General features: G+C 55.5%; 11 protein-coding genes across 11 annotated transcripts; 6 read left to right on the plus strand and 5 right to left on the minus strand.

The window, feature by feature from the left end:
* The first annotated feature begins 27 nt into the window (after positions 1–27).
* On the plus strand, positions 28–2,390 carry nop7 (mRNA-binding ribosome synthesis protein NOP7). Its single transcript, XM_024812398.1, has 3 exons — positions 28–104; positions 165–263; positions 367–2,390. Exons 1-3 carry the CDS (start codon positions 83–85, stop codon positions 2,277–2,279), a joined length of 2,034 nt encoding a protein of 677 aa, XP_024672724.1. The 5' UTR covers positions 28–82; the 3' UTR covers positions 2,280–2,390.
* Positions 2,391–2,653: 263 nt separating this feature from the next.
* On the plus strand, positions 2,654–4,794 carry BDW47DRAFT_104729 (uncharacterized protein). The gene has a single exon (XM_024812399.1). The coding sequence runs from the start codon at positions 2,918–2,920 to the stop codon at positions 4,784–4,786; it is 1,869 nt and encodes a 622-aa protein (XP_024672725.1). The 5' UTR covers positions 2,654–2,917; the 3' UTR covers positions 4,787–4,794.
* A 304-nt stretch (positions 4,795–5,098) lies between these two features.
* On the plus strand, positions 5,099–6,478 carry BDW47DRAFT_22337 (uncharacterized protein). Its single transcript, XM_024818493.1, has one exon. It carries the CDS (start codon positions 5,141–5,143, stop codon positions 6,446–6,448), a length of 1,308 nt encoding a protein of 435 aa, XP_024672726.1. The 5' UTR covers positions 5,099–5,140; the 3' UTR covers positions 6,449–6,478.
* A 103-nt stretch (positions 6,479–6,581) lies between these two features.
* Positions 6,582–8,184, minus strand: BDW47DRAFT_131284 (histidine phosphatase family protein; the record flags this gene model as incomplete). Its single annotated transcript, XM_024817280.1, has 4 exons — positions 6,582–7,017; positions 7,078–7,179; positions 7,243–7,360; positions 7,413–8,184. The coding sequence occupies 4 exons, from the start codon at positions 8,182–8,184 to the stop codon at positions 6,582–6,584; spliced, it is 1,428 nt and encodes a 475-aa protein (XP_024672727.1).
* Positions 8,185–8,511: 327 nt separating this feature from the next.
* BDW47DRAFT_104735 (50S ribosomal protein L36) lies at positions 8,512–9,358 on the minus strand. The gene is made up of 3 exons (XM_024812400.1): positions 8,978–9,358; positions 8,879–8,913; positions 8,512–8,826 (listed from the first exon to the last, which is right to left on the minus strand). Exons 1-3 carry the CDS (start codon positions 9,248–9,250, stop codon positions 8,787–8,789), a joined length of 348 nt encoding a protein of 115 aa, XP_024672728.1. The 5' UTR covers positions 9,251–9,358; the 3' UTR covers positions 8,512–8,786.
* A 385-nt stretch (positions 9,359–9,743) lies between these two features.
* rcf1 (respiratory supercomplex assembly factor RCF1) lies at positions 9,744–11,068 on the plus strand. Its single transcript, XM_024812401.1, has 5 exons — positions 9,744–9,796; positions 9,863–10,019; positions 10,078–10,148; positions 10,229–10,941; positions 10,998–11,068. Exons 2-4 carry the CDS (start codon positions 9,979–9,981, stop codon positions 10,642–10,644), a joined length of 528 nt encoding a protein of 175 aa, XP_024672729.1. The 5' UTR covers positions 9,744–9,796; positions 9,863–9,978; the 3' UTR covers positions 10,645–10,941; positions 10,998–11,068.
* On the minus strand, positions 10,655–11,500 carry BDW47DRAFT_22363 (LYR motif-containing protein 2). The gene is made up of 5 exons (XM_024818494.1): positions 11,274–11,500; positions 11,162–11,219; positions 10,994–11,076; positions 10,914–10,937; positions 10,655–10,862 (listed from the first exon to the last, which is right to left on the minus strand). The coding sequence occupies exons 1-5, from the start codon at positions 11,355–11,357 to the stop codon at positions 10,803–10,805; spliced, it is 309 nt and encodes a 102-aa protein (XP_024672730.1). The 5' UTR covers positions 11,358–11,500; the 3' UTR covers positions 10,655–10,802.
* A 298-nt stretch (positions 11,501–11,798) lies between these two features.
* Positions 11,799–14,593, plus strand: BDW47DRAFT_22382 (elongation factor G). The gene is made up of 4 exons (XM_024818495.1): positions 11,799–12,058; positions 12,146–12,257; positions 12,323–14,352; positions 14,431–14,593. Exons 1-4 carry the CDS (start codon positions 11,847–11,849, stop codon positions 14,483–14,485), a joined length of 2,409 nt encoding a protein of 802 aa, XP_024672731.1. The 5' UTR covers positions 11,799–11,846; the 3' UTR covers positions 14,486–14,593.
* Positions 14,594–14,990: 397 nt separating this feature from the next.
* BDW47DRAFT_22385 (alpha/beta hydrolase) lies at positions 14,991–16,570 on the minus strand. The gene is made up of 5 exons (XM_024818496.1): positions 16,447–16,570; positions 16,322–16,395; positions 16,072–16,272; positions 15,214–16,008; positions 14,991–15,150 (listed from the first exon to the last, which is right to left on the minus strand). Exons 1-5 carry the CDS (start codon positions 16,554–16,556, stop codon positions 15,086–15,088), a joined length of 1,245 nt encoding a protein of 414 aa, XP_024672732.1. The 5' UTR covers positions 16,557–16,570; the 3' UTR covers positions 14,991–15,085.
* A 182-nt stretch (positions 16,571–16,752) lies between these two features.
* Positions 16,753–19,620, plus strand: BDW47DRAFT_22414 (uncharacterized protein). Its single transcript, XM_024818497.1, has 2 exons — positions 16,753–17,128; positions 17,210–19,620. Exons 1-2 carry the CDS (start codon positions 16,845–16,847, stop codon positions 19,497–19,499), a joined length of 2,574 nt encoding a protein of 857 aa, XP_024672733.1. The 5' UTR covers positions 16,753–16,844; the 3' UTR covers positions 19,500–19,620.
* A 44-nt stretch (positions 19,621–19,664) lies between these two features.
* BDW47DRAFT_22415 (TLDc domain-containing protein 2) lies at positions 19,665–22,087 on the minus strand. Its single transcript, XM_024818498.1, has 2 exons — positions 21,864–22,087; positions 19,665–21,782 (listed from the first exon to the last, which is right to left on the minus strand). The coding sequence occupies exons 1-2, from the start codon at positions 21,907–21,909 to the stop codon at positions 19,861–19,863; spliced, it is 1,968 nt and encodes a 655-aa protein (XP_024672734.1). The 5' UTR covers positions 21,910–22,087; the 3' UTR covers positions 19,665–19,860.
* Positions 22,088–22,124: the final 37 nt, after the last annotated feature.

Consider the following 22,124-nt stretch of genomic DNA (forward strand, 5'->3'; position numbering starts at 1 on the left):
TATCAGAAAAAAAAAGGTCCCTCTCTTCTAGTCTTTCCCTCCCCATAACAACTCCCTTACCACCACAACATCATCCATCAAGATGGGTAAAATCAAGAAGAAGGGTATGCTCTTTGATTCAATGGAATTTATGGATTTTTTCAGTTTGAACTGACTGGTTTTAGGAACCTCTGGCCAGGCCAAAAACTATATCACCAGAACACAGGCGGTGCGCAAACTTCAGATCTCGCTGCCCGACTTTCGTCGACTTTGCATCTTCAAGGGTACGTGTTATTCTGGTCGCATTGATCTGCTGTGTGCGGTCAATGTTCGACTCCCTGTGATATTGTGGGTGTCGATATTGACGGAAGCCGTGCGTTATAATAGGCATCTACCCTCGTGAGCCGCGGAATAAGAAGAAGGCGTCCAAGACCTCGACCCCGAGTACTACGTTCTACTACACCAAAGACATCCAGTATCTCCTCCATGAGCCGCTGCTGAGGAAGTTCCGTGAGCAAAAGGCGCTTGCGAAGAAGATCGCCCGGTCTCTGGGTCGCGGAGAAGTCGGCGATGCATCCCGCCTGGAGAAGAACCATGCGCCTCGCATGACGCTGGACCATATCGTCAAGGAGCGCTACCCCACTTTCATCGACGCCCTCAGAGATCTCGATGATGCCTTGTCGCTTCTGTTCCTCTTCGCCAGCCTGCCGTCTACTACGCATGTGCCCCCCAAGACTATTGCGCTTTGCCAGCGCCTGTGCCACGAGTTCCAGCACTACCTGATCGCCACCAACTCCCTGCGCAAGACTTTCTTGTCGATCAAGGGTATCTATTATCAGGCGACCATCCAGGGCCAGGATATCATGTGGCTGGTGCCTTACCGATTCGTCCAGCGCGTCAATGGAGACGTCGACTACCGCATCATGGCCACGTTCGTGGAGTTCTACACGACTTTGCTGGGTTTCGTCAACTACCGTCTGTACTCGACCCTCGGCCTGAGATACCCGCCCAAGTTTGACACCCGCAGCGACGACACGGGTGCCGAATTGGCCGCGTTTACTCTCGAAGGTCGCTCCGTCGGTGACGCGCCCAAGGCCGTCGAAGCCAGCAACAAGCAGACCAATGGCAGCTCCGCCAACCAGGAGGTCTCGCGCGAGGTCCAGGAGAAGGTTGACAAGGTGATCCAGTCCGCGGGTCTTGATAACACCAAGGATGAGAAGACGGTGGAAACGACCGAGGAATCGACGGACGCCATTGACAAATTCGAGCCTACTGCGCCCGAGGCCGATACCCTGCCCCAGCCCGATTTGAGTGTCGAGGAAGCCGGTGCCCTCTTCGCCCCGTTCACCTTCTACATCTCCCGCGAGGCCCCCAAGGCGCCTTTAGAATTCCTTCTTCGCTCGTTCGGTTGCAAACGGATTGGTTGGGACGAAGTGCTGGGTAGCGGGGCTTTCACTCACGACGAGACCGACACCCGTATCACTCACCAGATCGTGGACCGACCTGCCTTGCCCGAGTCTGCCCTCCCCCCCATCCCGGCCGCGGCCGAGAACAGTGCCACTCCGAAGGTCAAGCCCGGTACGCGCATCCCGGGTCGCACCTACGTCCAGCCCCAGTGGGTGTGGGACTGCATCAACGACGGGAAGCTGCTCCGTCCTGACTTGTACGCCCCCGGGGCCACGCTTCCCCCTCACTTGAGCCCGTGGGTCAAGCCCTCCAAGGGCGGCTACGATCCTCGCGCCACTCTGGCCGAACAGGAGGAGGAAGGCGAAGCGGAGATCGCCGAGGATGAGGAAGAGAGCGACGAAGAGATGGCGGACGCTTCCGAGGACAAGAAGGCGGATGCCAAGGCCGAAGCCTCCGCGGAAGATGACGAGTCCGAGGAGGATGACTCCGACCCTGACATGGACGTTGCTGACTCCGATGATGACGAGAGCGGAAGTGAGGAGGAGATCGAGGACTTTGACGGTCTCGAGGACGACGCTGCCTCCGAGTCCGAGGATGAGGAGGAGACTGCGCGGTCACGTCACCAGAAGGAGCTGGAGGCCGAAGCCGCCGGTCTTCCCTTCTCGTCCAATGGCGGCGCTGCCGACGACAAGAAGGGCAAGAAGTCGTCCCAGGCCAAGAAGATAGCGTCCAAGAAGCGCAAGGAAGAGGAGGAACTGGAGAGACAGAAGATGATGATGAGCCGTAAGAAGCGGAAGCTGCTCGAGAAGATGATGCACTCGAACAAGAAGACGTCCGACGAGGCGGCCAAGTTGCGGTCCAAGAGAAGAAAGATGGAGAAGTCGGAGAAATAAGCGGTGCAATAAAAGTTATACATTTTCTTGGAGGAAACGATATCCGTGTTGGCCATCATGGCGTCTTTGTACTGTCTATAGGAGTTCATAGAGTAATGTGTTGCGCTTTCATATCTATCTTTGTACACGAGTCCGTAAACCACCACAACCCTGTACCAGACGAGAGTATCTTGTAGTATCCAGCTTCTAGAACCTAGCAACTATGCCGACAAATCGGTACATTCACCAATCAATGAAGATGGCTGAACATCTAAATGCCAAAAAATACATCATGTGACCCGCATTTGAATCACCAAACCACGTGATATGACTTTTTTTCGACGAGTCCAGTGATCACTGACATTCCATCCTGCCTCCCATCGCATGGTCTATTATTTCACTCGAGCATGTCCGAGGCACTGCCTGTGCTGTTGATCAATTAAGTACGAGTGTGGTACCTGCACGTCTCGGCCGCAAATCATGGTGTCCGACGAAAAATCTGCCAATTACATTTTGCCCGGAATCATCCATAGTTGCGCTTCGACCAGGATTCCAAGATTCCGACCAGCTCCAGCTACAGTCGTACAATTCATATGAGCATTTTTACGTACGATCTTAGCTGTCTCGTTGGGTGTCTGTGACTTGCGCTTTTATGAGGCATGTCCTCACTGCCGGCCAATAGCTCGCCGCGGTCTACGCAACCGCCCCAGTCCGCGCAGCCATACCAATCACTGTTCGAGGGACCCAGCAGCCAGGATATCCCGGACTCTTCTTATTATGAATCCGCGATACAGACGCGGCAGGGGCACAGCGCCTCTGACCAGGATGCCCTGGACGCAATCATGGAAGAGGTGCCACTGATCGACAACGACCTTTCTGACGACGCGACGTACACGGCCAGTGATGATGACGATGATGGCGGCCTGGGCTCTGACGACGACACCGACACCGAGCAAATACTCGACGACATGTCGAATCCGCATGCGACGGCAGCGGCCCCCGCCCGTCCGGAACGTGCGCTGTCATCGTCGCCCGAGTACCGACCTAACAGGTTCCGCGGCCCAGACTCCACCTGGCGGAATATCACCGCGGAGGACCGCCAGAATGCACAGGCTTTAGAGGAGATGCGTGCGCGGGACTTGTCGGCCCATCTGTATAACGCTTTTGCGTTGCGGCTTCGGGCCCGTGACATTGCGAGGCAGGCCGCGCGGAGTAAAACGCCGCTGAGTGAGTCGGATGCGTTTGTTCCTCCTAGGCGGTGGGCCGCCTGGCCGGTGCCCTCTAGCGAGGTACCTAGGGTGAATGAGCGTTTTCGAATTGAAGAGGATGCAGCGTGGACGTTGCGAATGCAGCCGGATGCTCGGCCTAGCGCTGACTTGGAGGAGTCAGTCATGGCGGTTATGTTGAAGACAGCGAAGGAAAGATTCGAGGCGAGACCGTGGCGGTTGAGAGGGAGGTCCCTGGTTCGGAAGAGAGGGGGCATGGCCTCGTCACAGGCGGAAACGCAGGATGAGAGTATGGGCGTGATGGAGGAGGAAAGCGACCCGGAGCTGATAGACGGCGTTCCTCTACGACCAGCTGTCCAAGCAGACGACGACCACTCACGACAACAGCTCCGCCCGATCACCAGGAACATTCTCACTCAACTAGACCATCTCCTCATGGGTTTACACCATGCTCGACAAAGCGGACTCACCGCCGACGACAGCGCCAGCGAGCCGCCGACCGACGCGGAGAGTATAGCCTCCGGGACCTCATCGCCCAAAAAACGCACAGCCATCTCCGCGGAACGGAGCCAGTCACGAGGCAGGAAGCGCACGCGACGGGCGTCTAGGGGAGGCGCATCAACCGGTACTCGTTCCCGAAGTGTACATACATCTCAAGCGCACTCAGCCCGCGCCTCGAAGTCGCGAGACTCGACCAGATCTCGGGGACGGTCCCGCGGAAGCGAAAGAGGACGGTCTCGAAGCCGCGTTCGTCTCGGCGTCCGAGACTGGAGTGAGGTGTTGGGCGTGGCGTCCATGCTTGGACTACCCTCCGCCGCGGTAATGCGAACTGCGCAGCGCTGCACAGCGCTTTTCGGAGAGGATATGACGTTCCAGACTTTCAAAGAGGGCAAGCTACAAGAGGTAAAACAAGAAGGAGAAGAAATCTCTCACTGGGGCTATATCGGAAGCGAGTCAGAAGAGGAAACTAAGCCCTCACCCCCGGCGTCACCACCGCCTCTATCCAGCCGGCCTCACTCCCGGGCTATCTCGACGAAGGGACAATCACAATCGCGTGCGAACAGCTCCGCTGCGCCAGATACGGACGACGACGGGTTCAGACCGAAGGGCAAAGGCCGGCACCGCAAGCAAGACTTGCTATGTCCGATCAAGACCTGCAAGCGAAGCACTGATGGGTTCTCGCGGCGGTGGAACCTTAACCTGCATGTCCAGAGAATGCATCCGGGGGTGACTTTGACTCCGAGGGGTTCGGGGGCCAATTCACCGGTAGATTTTTCCAAGGAGGAGACTGAGCTTGGCTAGGCCTGTCCAATGTTGTATTTGATACTGTTTATACTTTACACCCAAGAGTTATGAATACTCTATATGGTTACTTTTACCATTTGATATTAACCGTGGTCTCGGTATTACCCAGAAGTAGAGCCTGAAACCCCTTTGTACTTAATTCAATTCCATCAGACCAAAATACACCATAGTGAATCTGGATCGCCTATCTGCACCAAGTGCGCTCATCTCAGACCCATCTACTCCATCAATGTATAATCATCACGTGATATCCACCCGAAGCCTCCACATATCAGGCATCGTTTCAATCGATCATGCAACGACAACAACTTCACATACACGCACGGCGATTTCTTGACTTAACCCCCTCAAATGACCATGGCGTCGACACCCGAACACGTCGCGCAAATTCTGCTCTCACGGCATTCACTAGACCTAGTTTCATGCAAAACACTCCAGACACTATGGGCAGGCTACGGTCAAATCTGCGCCATCAAAGCGCGTGCAACAACCGACGCCGCAGCAAAACATGTCAGCGCGCTCTGCGGGGCTGAAACGACTGGATCAGCGGGGAGCACGTACCCTCTCATCCTGAAGCTCATTTCTCCGCCGCCGCTGCGCAAAGGTGCCGGCGGCCAAGAAGTTGAAAAAGATGAGGGCCACTTAAGGAAGATGCTGAGCTATGAGGTGGAGTTGCATTTCTACGCTGATGTGGTTCCACTGTTGGGTGATGATATCGCTGTTGCGAAGTGTTTGACTTCGACGCGTGACGGCGTGAGGCCGGGAGAGGGGAAAGAGGAAGAGGAGGAACTTCGTGGCCTGATGGCGATTGTTATGGCGGATTTGAGACCGCGGTTCCCGGTTGCTGGTGGGAAGAGGAGTGCGTTGGATTGTGTGCAGGTGCGTGGGGCGTTGGAGTGGTTGGCGCGTTTTCATGCTCGTTCGTGGGGGCTGTTGCGGCGGGGTGATGATGGTGATGAGCGCGGGGCGTATCTATTGCCGCCGCTTGAAGAGTCGAAGAGGAGGAGGGGGAAGGATGCTGTTGGTGGAAGCAAGCTGTGGCTTAATGGCGGGTACACGTACCTTGCGACACGGCGGACAGAGTATGCTTCTTTGGCGGAGGATTCTTACTCGGAGTGGTCGGACGCCATGTGCAGGGTGCCGGAGGGGTCCGCGATGTCCATCGCTGAGATGGCTGCGCTGGTCTTGACGCCTTGTGGACGGCCGGTTGAGTCGTATATCCATGGCGACGTAAAGTCGGAGAATCTCTTTACCACGACTAAGGGAGATGAGGTCGCGTTCTTTGATTTCCAGTATGTTGGACTGGGTTTAGGAGTCTGTGACCTGGCTAAGCTGTTTACGTGCTCGGTGCCGCTGCATATGTTGCTCGATGATGATGTCGACGAGCCTCTGCCGGAGGAGCTGACGATCCGGGATGGCGAGAGGGATCTGTTGGAGCGGTATCGCCAGAGTCTCCTGTGCAACGAAAAGTCCGGCCACTACGAATGGGAGGACTTTAAGCGGCACTGGGAGACGGCCTTGGTGGACTGGTGCCGATTCCAGGCCTCCTGGGGCTTCTGGGGAAACACCGAATGGCTCGAAGCTCGTGTCAGGTCGATCTTGAGCGACCCGACGTGGAAAGACTGGCTGGATCAGAGTGTTGGTAGTCGGGTCGGCTGATGGGAAGTGCAGGCACTTTTGATTTCCGACTATACTATTATACTATAGATTAGGTTTTGACTGAAATAGAGTTACAACGAGACACAGCACACAGTGCTTGCCCAACCACACAAACTCCAACTCACAGCCCAACTCACGCCCCAAGAGGATGACAATTTTGCAACTCCTTCGACACATAATCATTCGCATCACCAGAACCACTATACATCCACCAAAAGTCCAAATACTGCGGCTCGTCCGGCGGCACGGCACACTCGGCCGCAAAATCCGGCAACCCACTCGACAAGATCTCCGTATAATTGCCCAGCGGACACGAGTAGCCCGGCCCCGACACGCAGTCGCGGAAGGGCACAACGGCTTCGTTCAGTACCAGACGAACGTAGGGGCCTCCGGCGCCCAGAGCCGAGGTGCCACACTGTAGGCGCTCGATGGTGAGTCGGCCGCCCATGGGGACGAGCTGTGGGAGCGGCCAGGTGTCTGTGAAGGAGATTTGGTCTACGGGGAGGTCGTGTGCGGGGTTGACTATGCCGAGGGCGTTGATAATGGGGGTGATGTTGTCGTCGTGGGCGCTGGGGTGGTTGGTTAGTAGGGGAGGGTGGTAGTGATGGATGGGACTGAGGGTGTCATACAAGTTGAAGACGAGACTCCCGGCTGCAGGGCCGTCGTTGAGCATGGTGAGGCTGGCGTTGGCGTAGACGGCGCCTACTGCGCGAGAGTGTTCGTTTCCGGGGCTGACGTAGCTGTTAGGGCTTTGTGGCCATGGAGTTGGAGGAATGATTTAGGGATATACTCACCCAGAGCAGTAGTAAAAGCTCATCCCCCACGCGTAGTCGAAATTGACCCATTCGTCCATGGTGAACACCTTGATCCACTCGGAGTGGTCACGTACGTTCAGCTCGTAGGCAGCCATAGCTGTCAATAATTAGCGAAGAGAGCCCTGATTGTATGAAAAGAAACTACCCACTCATCAGCCAAAGGACATCCTTCCAGTCCAGATCCAGCCCAGGATACTGAGCATTCAGTCTCTCCGCAGCCGGATGAAACTGCGGTAGATCATGCGGCCATCCATTGCAAATCTCCTCCGAAGCAGGTTTACTTCCACGACACTTGGGCGTCAGAGAATCAGCGCCTCGATCCGTCGACTCGGATATGATATTCAGCGCCGCCTTGGACAAGTACTCTTCCGTGCCGAAAAAGCCCTCGCCAAAGTGCCGCGCGGTGTCAATCACTCGGTGCAAGTCGCTCGCGAACAGCGGCAGGACGTTCTCCCCGTCCCAGAGGTCCCCGTACCGCTCGCGGTACTCTTTGCCGTGGTTGTAAGCGTCCAGGAGGCCGGCATGGGAGCCTGTTGTGGTCTCCACCTCGTAGCAATCGTCGGGGACGTAGTACTCCCAGTTACGGACGAAGGCGAGGTCGCCGCTGTCGGAGGTGATGGTTGCTTTGCGCACCTTTTGCAGAGCGTCTAGGATTGGTTTGGCTTCGTATTTTGCTGGGTATCGCTCGCCGTGGCGCTTGATCATGATGACTTGGTCCACGGAGCATCCTGCCGGTGTGTCGCGGTCTATTCCCACGCTGTCGCGATCCAGGTAAGGGCCACGGCCTCCGCTGTGCTTGATGGCGTCATCATCACTGACGGGATGCAGGGAAAGGTGTCTTTTAGGGGATATGCCGGCAAAGGGGGACGCAAGTGCCGCTGGGATGACCCAGAGGCAGAGACCAGTGCTGAAGCGAACCATGGTAAATAGAGGTCAGGGGTCGATGCTAAAGGAGGGAAGAGAAGATGCCAGAGGAGGAACCTGTGGCCTAAGCTTTATAATGCGAAAGACAGCCCAGGAGACACATTCCTAGCCTTGGTCTTGTTTAGAAGGCGGCTGTTGGGAATGCTGGCGCGAGTCTTTCCGTTGGTGCTGTGGTCGTCAGAGGTACAGATATGACTGCTCGACATTCAATGCCCGCGGTGGCTGACATTTTAAACGAGTGAGTTGCCTAGTGACAGGTCTTTTTCTTTTTTGACTGCCATCTGACAGACGGATAACGGATGCGAATCCAGATAGTGCGGATTGCGGCTCAATCAGTTGCCTTCCAGGCGAAAAGTCCAAGTAAAAATGAGATGCACATTGTACTATACATATATGAAGCAGTATTCAACATAAGCGCCGTAACCAACCAGCTGGTGGATTCCCAGTCAACAATAAACATGCGAACAGTCCCGAAGGGCATCCAGACGATGCCGTATATCCACACAAACGTATCTATGCCTCAAGCCGCGGTCTCGAGAGCCCAGAAGTCCCATCCGACGACTTTCCGCATTCCCCTCCATCCCTCTTGCTCATGACATTTATTTCCCTTGCCGTTGCTTGTGCTTGGGGTTTTTCGAGCTGCACACATTGGTGAGTATCATGTCGATAGCGTCCTCGAGCGTAGACTTACCAGATGATGTAGACGCGGTTCTTTCTCCGTACGGGCTGAATCACAGTATCAGTAAAGATCCTCAACAGCTTGCCCACTGTTGCATTATCCAATCCATACCTTGCACCCATCACACAGCCGCTTCACAGACGATCGTGTCTTCATTCCCCGGACCTGTTCAATCTGTCGGACGGTAGACCCCACACTCGCAACAGACACATTCTCCGTCTGCGCCTTTCCAGCGCGCAGACTCCGCAGACCGTTACCGAGGGACAATCGTGTTAATTGCGTGAATGGGCGGGCGACGTGGGAGAACGGCTGGCGGATCATGGAGGGGAGAAGTTGGCGCAGGGCTCCCGTCGAGGGGCGCAACACGGAGCGGAAGGACAACATGGTGGCGGAGAAATCGGGATCCTCTATAACCGCCGATAGAGAGACGCGAGACCGATTTGAAGGCGGATTTGGGGCCGGGAAAATGAACTGGGGGAGAGCGATGATCGCAAGTGTTGACGGAGATGCCGCTTTTGCTCGGAGCAAACGCTGTCCGGAACTTTGTACGGCCGGGATTCCGGTGGTTCTGCCTGAGTCCACCCCGATTGGCTGTTAGTATGTCTACAAACAAGGGAAGGAAATTAATATTAAAATAAGGTAAAAAATAGTAGCATATAGAAGAAGACTATCTAGTATTCCTGCAACTTAGTATATCTCTAAAATAATCCAATACATAGATATCTAACTTGGTATCTGACTTTGTATATCGTGGATAGCATGATAGTCGAGACCTCGAAAAGTACCGTTCCGGTACGACAGCGTACCTGGTGTCTTGAAAATTACAGCCCCGGCTCCGAGCGACGTCATGCCATGGTTCGTCCCTGGTGAAAAAACAGTTCAATTCTCCTCGATCCCATCGCAGGAGCACAGTCAAGTCTCACAACAAAGGTAATGCTTCTGGATTGGGGTAGTGGTGTGTGTTGTCTCAAGAGGGGATTGCTGACTCGACTCCAGGGTGCGCGTTCCAACCGGTTGCTTGACCGTTGTCCCTTTCTGTACCTGCAAATATCGAAAATCTTCACCCCAGACAGCACTCGTCCGTTGATAATACTGGCCTAAATACCGTCAAAATGAGCAAAGAACCTCTTCCCTCGTCCCTAGACGATAGTCCGTGCGTACCCGGAGACTCCGGCAGTGTACGAATACAAGTATTCCTGACGAGTATCTAGTCAATTCCAAGAGGAGACGTCGCTTCAGAAGTTCCGCAGAAGACTCAAGGAGGAGCCACTGATCCCGCTGGGTAATTTCTCCACTCTTATTACCCGTTGCATGTTCATGCGAGTCCGAATTCATCGATTGACTGGTATTTTTGAACCGCAGGATGCGCCGCTACCTGCTATGCGCTCTACCGCGCCTATCGTTCCATGAAAGTGGGTGACTCGGTCGAAATGAACCGCATGTTCCGCGCCCGTATCTACGCCCAAGGCTTCACCCTGTTCGCCGTCGTTGCCGGTGGCATGTACTACAAGGTCGAGCGCACGCAGCGCCGCGAGTTCGACCAAGCGGTGGAGGAGCGCCACAGCCAGGAGAAGCGCGATGCCTGGCTGCGCGAGCTGGAGATTCGCGACAAGGAGGACCGCGACTGGCGTGAGCGTCATGCGGCCATCGAGGCAGCTGCCAAGGAGGCTGGGAAGAAGCCGTCCCCGCCGGACGCCGCTCGCTCCGCTATCGAGGCCTCCGAGGAGAAGTCCGTCGGTGTATTAGATGCTGTGAAGCTACTGTGGTCGAGACAGTAGTGAGTAAGGATGTTGCAGAAATTGGAACCGTCTGATGTGATTTGGGTATCATGTTTTATTGTACATATGTCTCTCTCTCTTTTCTTCTGTTTTGGCCCTTGAATATCCAGAAGCCTTCTCGACTCTATGCCGGTTTTTGACATGGTTTGATCTCATCCTCAGCCTACAACTTGCTCGTCTATATACCGTCTCATGGTATCAAATTCGGCCTTTCCTGTCTGCTCCTTGTTAGATGCCTGGGATTCCGAAAGGTCCGGTGGATTCCATACCGAAAGCAAGTACCGGATATGTTGCTGCGCATCCTGTCAGTACCGCACATCCAATACTACCGGAAAGCATGGCCACTCACCAAGTCTGTGATGTCGCGACGTCGCTCGAACTCATGTCGGGCATAGTTATGCAGTTCATCTCGAGTTGACGACGGTGGAATTTCTGCGCGAGTGTCAGCGTACCGACTCGAAGTATTATAATTTTGTTTAATAAAAATCGAAATAACATATAGCAAGAAAATACTGACTGTGCAGCGCCCTGACAATCTCCCGCCATAGACCAAGAACTCGCTGTCTCTGAATAAACTGTCTCTTAGTGTTAGCACTGGAGCTGCAGAAGGTCTATGCAAGACTCCATACATGGTCTAGGCTGACGGCCGGTTTCTTCAGCTTCGACGGCTGTCCACGCGAGACAGCCGCTAGAAATCTCATACCCTGTCGCATCGCTGCGTCTACTAATCCAGTCAATCAACCAGGACAAGAATTAGAGCCAGAATGGCGAACAGATCGCATTGAATCAGTTGGAGAATTGGAGGTCTTCCATCTGGTCCAAGACATCATAATCATTTTGGTCCGCGGAAGTGAAGGCGGTGAGCATAACGTATTGTCACGTACGATACGGCATGTCAGTATAGACAAAGACATGGAGAACCTTGTATATTGTCAATCGAATAGAAAAAACAAATTCATATAATTATTCCTATAGTCTAGGTAGACTTAGTCTATACATCCCCACACTAAATAGTAGAGTAATAGTCATGATGAATGGCCTGATATTGGTTTGAATTCCTCGTCAGTGAGTGGCCAATCCGGCTCCCCACGTGACCCGTTCCTGGCTTCCCCGAACTTTTTTTCTCGCGCTGTGATTCTTCTTGGTTTCCCCAAAGCACCTGCGCTCGATCAATTTCCCGGTGTTCTGGGGGTTCAATAGCCATGAGGTGTCCTTCGCTTACACGGTTGCCCTACCGTGCCGTTTCTGGCCTGACCAAAGCTCCTGTTCGTCTGCAGTCTCAGACCTTCTTGTCCCAGAGATGCGCGTCCACGGCCGCTTTCCGTTCGCCCTCCGCGGTCCCGCTCTATCGGTCTGCTGTCTTGAACAAGGACTTCTACCAGAGACGCAATGCCTCGGCAACGGCTTCGGCGGTGTGAGTAACTGATGCTCTTTTTTTCATGGCCTGTTTTGTTCTTGTAATCCTTTTTGTTCACTCCGACTAATCTGTTTACTTTTCTAGTCTTGAAGCCGCCGCCGCCAACCCCGAGACTTTGTCCCAGCAGGCCATCATCGAGAACCTGGATCCTGTCGAGGCCGAGCGACTGTCCCGAGTGCGAAACATTGGTATCGCGGTAAGGCTTCCGGGTGATTGGCGACAACAAACCGGATCATCCAACTAACAAGTATTGCATGATAGGCCCATATCGACAGCGGTAAGACCACCTGTACCGAACGAGTTCTTTTCTACACCGGTCGTATCAAGGCCATTCACGAGGTTCGTGGTCGTGATGCGGTGGGTGCCAAGATGGACTCCATGGATCTGGAGCGCGAAAAGGGTATCACCATCCAGTCCGCTGCCACCTTCTGTGACTGGGTGAAGAAGGACGCCGACGGCAAGGACCAAAAGTACCACATCAACTTGATCGACACCCCCGGCCATATCGATTTCACCATCGAGGTTGAGCGAGCGCTGCGCGTTTTGGACGGAGCCGTCATGATTCTGTGCGCCGTGTCCGGTGTCCAGTCGCAGACCATCACGGTGGATCGACAGATGAAACGGTACAATGTGCCCCGTATTTCCTTCGTCAACAAGATGGATCGGATGGGTGCCAACCCCTTCAAGGCCGTCGACCAGATCAACTCCAAGCTGAAGATCCCCGCGGCTGCCGTCCAGGTGCCCATCGGCGCGGAAGACGAGTTCGAGGGTGTTGTTGATCTGATCCAGATGAAGGCCCACTACAACGTGGGTGAGAGTGGTGAGGAAATCCACGTGACGGACGAGATCCCCGACAAGGTGAAGGATATCGCCATCGAGCGCAGAAGGATGCTCATCGAAACCCTCGCCGATGTCGATGACGAGATTGCCGAGCTTTTCATTCTCGAGGAGCAGCCCACGGAGGACCAGCTGAAAGCCGCCATTCGTCGGGCCACCATCAACCTTAAGTTCACTCCCGTGTTCATGGGCACGGCCTTGGCCAACAAGTCGGTGCAGCCGATGCTGGACGGTGTGGTGGACTACCTGCCCAACCCCTCCGAGGTGCAGAACCTCGCCCTGGACAAGAAGCGCAAGGAAGCTTCCGTGAAGCTCGTCCCCTACAACTCGCTTCCCATGGTCGGTCTGGCCTTCAAACTGGAGGAGAGCAACTTTGGCCAGTTGACCTACATCCGCGTGTACCAGGGTACCCTCCGCAAGGGCATGAATGTCTTCAACGCTCGCAACGACAAGAAGGTCAAGATCCCTCGCATCGTCCGCATGCACTCCAACGAGATGGAGGATGTCTCCGAAGTCGGAGCCGGTGAGATCTGTGCCGTGTTCGGTGTGGAGTGCGCTTCCGGTGATACCTTCACCGACGGGCAATTGGGCTACAGCATGTCTTCCATGTTCGTTCCCGAGCCGGTCATTTCCCTGTCGATCAAGCCCAAGCACAACAAGGACGGCGCCAACTTCTCCAAGGCCATGGCCCGATTCCAGCGCGAGGACCCTACCTTCCGCGTGACCCACGATGCCGAGAGTGAGCAGACGCTCATCTCCGGCATGGGTGAGCTGCACCTGGACATCTACCTGGAGCGCATGCGCCGCGAATACCGCGTGGACTGCGAGACCGGCCCGCCCCAGGTCGCCTACCGCGAGACGATTGGCAGCCGTGTGGAGTTCGACCATCTGCTCAAGAAGCAGTCCGGCGGTCCGGGTGATTACGCCCGTGTCGTCGGCTGGATGGAACCTACCGGTAAGCTCGAGGAGAACAACTTCGAGGAACAGATCGTCGGTGGTAGCATCTCGGAGAAGTTCCTGTTCGCCTGTGAGAAGGGTTTCCATCTCTCCTGCGAGAAGGGTCCTCTGATCGGCCACAAGGTGCTTGGTACGCGCATGGTGATCAACGACGGTGCCACCCACATGACGGATTCTTCCGAAATGGCTTTCAAGAACGCCACGCAGCAGGCCTTCCGCAAGGCGTTCAACGAGAGCGGTCCCTCCGTCCTGGAGCCTCTCATGAAGACCGTTGTCACCGCGCCGGCCGAGTTCCAGGGTGACCTCATCTCGCTGCTGAACAAGCGCGGTGCGACCATCAACGATTCCGAGGTCGGTGTCGATGAAGTCACCATCTATGCCGACTGCAGTCTGAACGGCATGTTCGGTTTCAGCAGTAACCTGCGCGCTGCCACCCAAGGCAAGGGTGAATACAGCATGGAGTTCAGCCATTACGAGAGGGCTCCCGGTCACCTACAGTACGTTCCACTCCACCTTTCACAGTTCCCTGGCTCTCCTCTTGTCTGCACTGAGTGCTAACCACATCGCGTTTACAGAAAGGAACTCATCCAGAAGTACCTCAAGGCCCAGGCCGACCGCCACAAGAAATAAACGGCCAACCCTTGTCGCCTTCTCTCCCCACCCCCTCGACTACATAACCCGCGGTCAGCTCTCGCCCAGTTGATCTCGAATGTACCACGCCATCCCTTCTCTCCCCCTACCTTCTCGACATGTATTCCAGACGAAGTCGATGTGTATTCTTTCCCTAACCGTTTAATTTGGCGCCTTGTATTACTTCCAACAACAGACAGATAGACCTTGTGGGCGTTATATATCGAAAATTCCTTTTTTTCTGTTCTCTTTGTTTCTAGAACGAAATGTGACTGCGTCTGCTTTCTGTGTATGATATAGACCGGATGGATGTGTTCTATGGTCGTCGGGACAGGTGAGACTGACTGACACTCTATATGTACATATGTATGCTTTCGAATTTTGTTCTGGTGGGCTTTGATCTCCTCTCATAGCTGCGGTTGGGGTATTGGGTCAATATGAATTTAGGTGTTTGTTTGGTTATATCGGTCTTTGTTCTTGTAGTGTGGTTTTTATGGTAAGGGTCTTTTGGTGCAAAGCACTGTCTGCTATAGATCGTGTGGTCTTAACCAAATGCAACAAATCTATACATGACCAAGGGAGCCTAAAAGCAGAGGTGGATCATTCCTCGAAAGCCCGAAGCACAGCGAGCGTAGCGGCCGAGAAGGTAGCGACGCGATTATGGCCTACGTAGCAGCGAATGTGAGATTAGCGTCCGCCTTCTTCTGTATCCAGTGTTGTCCACTTACCACCGTAGGTAACCCGCTCCCAACGGACCTTCTTCACCGCACCCGCCAGCTTGTTCTCCCAAACGCGGACTTCGCTAGGGCCGTTGGCGTCCTTTCGCTCGTAGACAATAGTACCCGGAGGGCTCTTCTGCTTTTCGCCCGTTGCGGCCAGCCAGACGCGGTGGCCTTCATACCATGGGATTTCGTTATCGTTCCATGCATGGACGACGACCAGATCCAGGCCCTTCTGTGCATATGCGCTGCTGGAGTCCTCCTCGGCGGTTGGCCCGGCGCCTGTTAGTCGTGCGACGCGCGCGGCGGTGTCCCAGCGGTCGAGGATGTGGCTCTTTGTCCAGTTTTGGATGCGTGGGTAGCCCATGAGTGGGGAGAGCATTGGGGGTGATATTCCTTTTAGGCTGTATGAGTCGATGAGGCTGGGGACGTTGCTGAATGATGCCATGAGGACTATGCCGGCGAATGGCTCGGGGTCTTTGATTGCTGGTTGGATGGCCGTGGGATCGGGAGATCCGAATGCGAATCGCTCTGCTACCGCTGCGCTGACGGCTGTTCCGAGGCTTTGGCCGACGATGACGATGCGCGATGGGGGGATCTTGAGAGGACCGGCGGTGAGGAAGTTGACGAGGGAGACTCCGTCTGTGATCAGGCCTTCTTCGGTTGGGGAACCGGTTGATATGCCGAATCCGCGGTAGTCCATTGCGAATACATGGACGGGATTCGCTGGCGTCGAGAGGCCTAGGAGCTGACGGTAGATCTCTGGTCGCTGCGCGGAGCCAATGTGGGCGGCGTTTCCGTGGACTGACGTGCACACATCGTTAGTGAACAGCCCGCGGCATGTCTCAACTGTCTCGGGTTACGCACAGCTGATTACCACACGAGCGTTGGGGTCGTCCGCCAACAGTCTGAACGCTGGGCTCTGGGTATAGTCCTCCGCGGGACCCGACGGCTCGTGCGCATTGAGCAGTTCCTCGTGCTCCCGGCACAGGTGAAGAGGGAGGAGGTGCCATGTGTAGAGCGACTCATTATCCGGAGTGGTCAAATTGAAGGGTTGGACCTGCGTCTCTGGCCAAGTCAATGGCGTGCGCCTTCTGAGGAGAGATTTTTGACATACTCAGGAACCCAAATTTCTCAACTTGATTGACGTCTTGCCACAGCACAGGGTTGATTTTGTTCACGTAGAGAGCTCTATCATGCGCGTCAGCGATCCCCATCGCCCGTATGGATCGGAGCCCTTACGCTCGTTGGACAGTCGGATAGGTCATGGAGCAGACAAAGCCCATGTACACAAGACCAGCAGCGGCCAGCGACCAGTAGGCCTTTTTGAAGATGGATTGCAACTCCACCATGGCCAGATAATCTCGTCGGAAGACAATGGGAAGTGTGGAGATGATCGAGCGATAGAGCGATAGTGATGGAGTTGTTGATAACGCCCGATTCTGCCGCCCCGGTGGAAGGCGGTGAGCGGGGCCCGTGACGATGGTTCAACGTTCCTCTTTTTCTCCTTGTCGCGTCTCTCTCACATCTCCATCTCCCTCTCATTCGATTGTCGCCACGTTCTCCCCGAGATGCTTACGATTTTCTCGGGTGGTTTATCTTGCTGTTCTGCTTTGTGTTAAGATCCAGTGATTCCCAACATGGCCGAAAAACGCCGGCTGTCTGCCCGTGACCGTCGCGAACCTGCGGCCAAACGCCGAGTCTCCGAAGCCAATACGCCCCAGCCTCCGTCGCAACCCCAACAGTCGTCCAAGAAGAAGGCTTCTACTCCTGCTGCTGCTCCGACGCCCCCTCCACCGCCACCGCCAGAGCCCGTCGATCCGCCATTGCCGACGAAGATTCGAGACGGAGAAGGACTGCCGACGGTCACAGCACCGCAGCCCGACAACCTCCCGTCCACAGACTATCAGTCAATCGCGGAAAGGTATGGTTGATATCATGCGACTAGCGGAGAGGCGAATATACGCTCTACTCAAGAATAACAAGGGTAACTGATGCGTTATAGTGCTGTGCTTCTCGCTTCATTGGAACGGTCGAAAAAGAAATGGCTGAGCGATGGCATCCTCGTGCGATACTGGACGAAACCGAAAAAGTCCAAGAGAGAGCAGATAGAAGGGAAGAATCCGCCCAAGGAGACCATGTCGAAGGTTGGGCCCTGCAGCGTTGTGGTCGGGCCTCATCTCTTCGATGCCATGGTCTACACGGTCAAAGACCCCAATGCGCCGCCCCCGATCCAATACACTCCTCCCCAGCGACCGATGGTTCACTACGGCCATCCGAATAATTTCCAACAGTATCAGCCTCAACCCCCTCCATCGCAGAATCAACGACAGCAGTCGAACCAACATCCCCCCGCCAGCCCAGCGCCCCCTCAACCGGGTTACTACCAATCGCCGCATCCGCCTCCTGCACGCCCGGCAAAGACCCCCAACCAAACCCCCCGTCCTCCTCCCGGGCCGCAACCAAACCAGCCCATCCAGCGACCCTCGCCGGCCCAACAGCCTCCACCCTCCCAACCTGCAAAACCCAGTCCAGACCCCGTGATTCAGATGCTTGCAACAAGGGCTGCTTCCGACCCGGAACTGAAGGCTCTGATGAGGGTGGTGGCATCGAGCAAGGCGTCGCAGGAGCAACTTCGAGCGTTCCAGGCCCACATCGATGAGCTCAATGCCATCATCCGGGCCAGGGAGCAACAGCAGCAGCGACAGCAACAACCGCAGCAATCGCAACCTTCCACCCCTCAGACGAAAGCCGCGCCCCGCACTCCACACCCTCCACAGCTGTCACCGCAGCCAGCCCAACAGAATGATCAACAGAAAAGGCCGCCTCAGCAAATACAGCGCGTCGAGGTGCAAATTCCGAGGCTGACGCCGTCTGCTCCTGCCACCCCTCGGGCATCAACATCAACCCCGCCCAAATCCCCCCAGAACCCCACGCCCCAGCAGCCTAGTACAGCCGCGCAGGTGAAGCAAGAGCCCGGGGCACCGCCAGCGCAACCGCCCCCGGCAGGCACATCTAACCTAAGTATCACGCCTGCTCCACCGTTGGCAGCGCAACAGAGTGCGACCCCGAACCCATCCAGTCCCGCCGTTCGACCAATGCCGCCCCCGCCCCAACCGCAGAGCGTGGGACCGAAACCCGGGCCACCCTATCCCCCTCCGCAAACGCCCCATCAGGCCACTCCACCCTCGATCCAGTCCCGACCCCCGCCACAAAACTCTCCGGCCCCGTCTCCGTACTACCACCCTGGTCCCCCGCCACCACCGCCGGCCCCACCCAGGATCAACTACAAGTCAGTGGTGTTTGAATTTACCTCCCCCTTGACGCCATATGGAAGCAGCACTTCGGGCCATGCAGGCTCTGGAGACCGCTATCTCTTCCCAGAGTACTCGATCCTGGAATATCTCCCGGGGGGTACCACGGTGCTTGCATCGTTCTTGCTCGTTAAGAAAGTCGACCCGAACGCACCCTTTCCCATCGAGAACTCGACCGAGACGAACACCTCGCGGGCAAAAGGAAAGGCAGGATCTCGATCCAAAAAGAAGAAGAAGACCGCCGAAGACACCAAAGAGCAAGACAAAGGCAAGGACAATCCCAATCCCAAGGAAAAGGGCGACACGAACGGAAAAGACAAAGAGAGCACCACCAGCGCCCAAGAAACCCCCAACCCGCAAGCGCCCCCCGACAACAAGCCCACCACCACAGGCCAAGACCCCCAGAAGCCCGACCAAAAGGACGCATCATCAGAAACCAAGCCCACCCCCGACAAGCCCGAAAAAGACCAACCCAAGGAGAAATCCTCCGACACCAAAGACACCCCCGACCCCACCAGCACCGCCAACCTCAAAGAATACTACCAGCCCATCACATGGCGCATCCACACCACAAACGCCAAGGTCCTCGAACCCCTCAGCCGCATCGTCAAACCCGCCGACGAAGTCTGCAAGTACATGAACGAGATCATGGACCGCGCGGAGCGCGCGCCGGAGGGATTCCTCGCGTTCCGTCTTCCGCGCGAGGATCGGCCCGTTGAGGAAGTCGACAGTGCAGACAAGGAGAAAGAAAAGGAGAGGGAAAAGGAACGAGCCAGAAAGGGAAGCACGCCTCTTCCGCACAGCAGTCGCAGCCGCAGTCGACATTCTAGAGGGAAGGTCGCTGAGGCGGCGGAGTCGGATGCTGAGATGGTGGATACTGCGGCCGAGGACGAGCCGCAGGAGGAAGAGGAGGAGGAAGAGGAGGAACTTAGGGATTATTATGGTCCGCCGACGGGGCTTTCGCCTATGGGTGTTTGTTGATTTGTGTAGTGGGCATATGTCGTTAGTAGGCCTTGAACTGCATGCATTATTCAATTAAGGTATGTTGTATTGATGCTCGGGCTATGAAAGATAGGACACTGTATGATATAATATAGAAAATTATCCAAGTCATGAATTGCCTGTGTCTGACAACACCGATACTATCCCAACGATGTTGATCAAACCAAGAAAAGACCCGAACAATGCGCCCATAGTAACATACTCACATATTGAGTATGGTGGGCAGCTCTCACAGTCTAAGGGACAGTCCTTCGCCGCAGTCATCGGGATTTGGGCATTAAACAAGATAAAAGAAACAAATATATAAAAATAAAAATAAAAAACAAACCAAAAAATCCAACTACAGATACCTCGACTCACTCCCCACAATCCCCGCCGTCTCAAGCAACCAGCGCGCGCTCTCTCTCGCAGGGTCACCAGCCCCCGCCTTCAAATTCAAGTTGCGTCTGCGCTCGGCCTCGCGGGCCTCAAAGTCCCATTTCTGCCGCTGCTTCTCGATGGCGCTTTGGCCTTGTTCTGAAGATGCGGTTGCGGGGTCGGGCATCACGCCCCAGACTTCGAGGTTGAGGATGTGGATTTGGGTTTTTGAGGTTGTGTGGTCTTGGGAGGATGAGGGGGAGGGGGAGGAGGGTGGGGGGAGGAAGACGCCGTTGGAGCCGATGGTGGAGATGTGGAGGTCGGCGGTTTCGAGACTCGTGTCGACTGTTAGACTTCCTGCGCCGTGCGGGATTGGGGGTAGTTTTTGGGAGCGGGATGCTGGCGGGATTTGGCAGCCGAGGGCGAGGCCTGTCTCGGTGGAGAAGTAGGCTGCGGGGGCGTTGGGGACATTTTGGACGGATGGGGATGAGTTGCCTGGGAGGAGGATGTGCTTTGGGGAGAGCTGGAATAGGCAGGGGAGGGTGGTGGTTTCGGAGACCTTTGATGTCGAGGTGCTGGATTTCCACGGTTGTGGGAGGTATGCGCCTATTGTGATGGGCTTTCCGGTATCGAGGGTTCCGTCGAGGAGGAGAAGGGTGCTCGATTGCCAGGTAAGGACGTTGTGGGAGAACGAGGTCAGAGACGACCCGTGCGCTGTGGTGGAGAAGACAGGATGCAGACGCACGTTGCCGCGCAGGAGGTTCACATCGGCTGATGTTGAGGGAAGGAAGAACGAGAGATGAGACACGACGGTCGGACTCAGTATAGCGGACTCAAAGTCCCCCGGGAGCGTGATTGAGAAGGGCGCGGACGGCGAGGGCGTCGGTGCTGATTCCCCAGCCGGTTCCTCCACCGGTTCCTCCACCGGTTCTGGTTCCGGTTCCGGCTCTGTAGAATCGGTTTTACGCCTGCGTTGCGAAAGATCCAGGTTCTTACTAAACAGAAGATGCTCAAACAACGGGGTTAACGGGTCGAACAAATACGGCAGCGACGTAGATACAGTCTGCGCGAAAGACCTGTAGCTAATGCCGCCCGACGGCTCCTGGCCGAAGGCGGACAGGATGGTCTCGGCTTCATTGCAAATATCCTCCATGCGCTGCTCGCTCAGTTCCGAAGTATACGGCTTTACCGACTCCAGCGGCTTCAGCGGCGAGATGACCAGCAACAACATCACTAGACGACGGAAAGTACTGATCGAGACGCGGGCTTCATAGACCGCTTTATCGATGCGCGAGTCATGCTTAAACACTTCAATCGCATCCAGCGACTCCAACGCAGCGAGAGCAAGATCGTCATCATCATCCTCGTAATCATCATTCGCAGGCTCATCAATCAAGAAACCCGGAGCGTGCGATCTCGGCAGGGAGGCAGCCCCGCCGTCCTCCTCACCAGTCTCATCCTTATCCTCATGAGTCTCCGGGGACCACGTATCCTTCCTCTGAACATCCGCCAGACTCCCAAAAAGCAGCCTGATCCGGTCCTTGCGAGCTCGTCGCAACACCTTCCCATAGCGCTCCGTCAGCAACACCACAACTTTAACCATAGCCTCGAAGGTAAGAGCGCTGGGCGCCAGGGTATTCTGGAACGGAAACGCCCCCAGATACGAAACCATGCGGAAGACCACCGGCCCCGCATCCAATGGGCAGTGGGGAGCGCCCGCGCCGGCGTCTCCGTCCCCGTCCCCGTCCGGGATGCCCAGAAAGTCAGAAAGTGTCTTCTCATTCCAGTACTTGACCCCGTCCTGGTCTGTCGCGCGGCTAAAGAAGTTGTCCTTGAAGTGGGTCAACTCCAGCGGGGTGAAGCATTTGGCCGCGAAGCGCTCAGCTAGCTTGTAGCTGAGTCCTTCTGCAGATATAATTAGTATGGATCATGACGACTCCGCCGCTCAATCTCAATTCCATGACTGTGATATATGGGACGACTCACCTGGCGACCCAGCTTGGCCGTCTTCCGTCGAGGGACCCACACCCATTGTCAGTTCTCTCGTGGAGAGGATTAGACGACAGCTTCGAAAGGAACGATATTGGTGCGTGACTCATCCATTGATCGGTACCTCTTACCGATTACATCGATGGCGTGTATTGGTTCAAACGTCCGTTACAGACACGATCATGAGGTGGAAGAGGATGAAGCCGAAGGCAGGAGGGGAGATGAACTGACGATGCGATAAGCTGATTGGGGTTCCTT

This window comes from Aspergillus candidus (genome assembly GCF_002847045.1).
Source record: "Aspergillus candidus strain CBS 102.13 unplaced genomic scaffold BDW47scaffold_18, whole genome shotgun sequence".
NCBI lineage: Eukaryota > Fungi > Ascomycota > Eurotiomycetes > Eurotiales > Aspergillaceae > Aspergillus > Aspergillus candidus.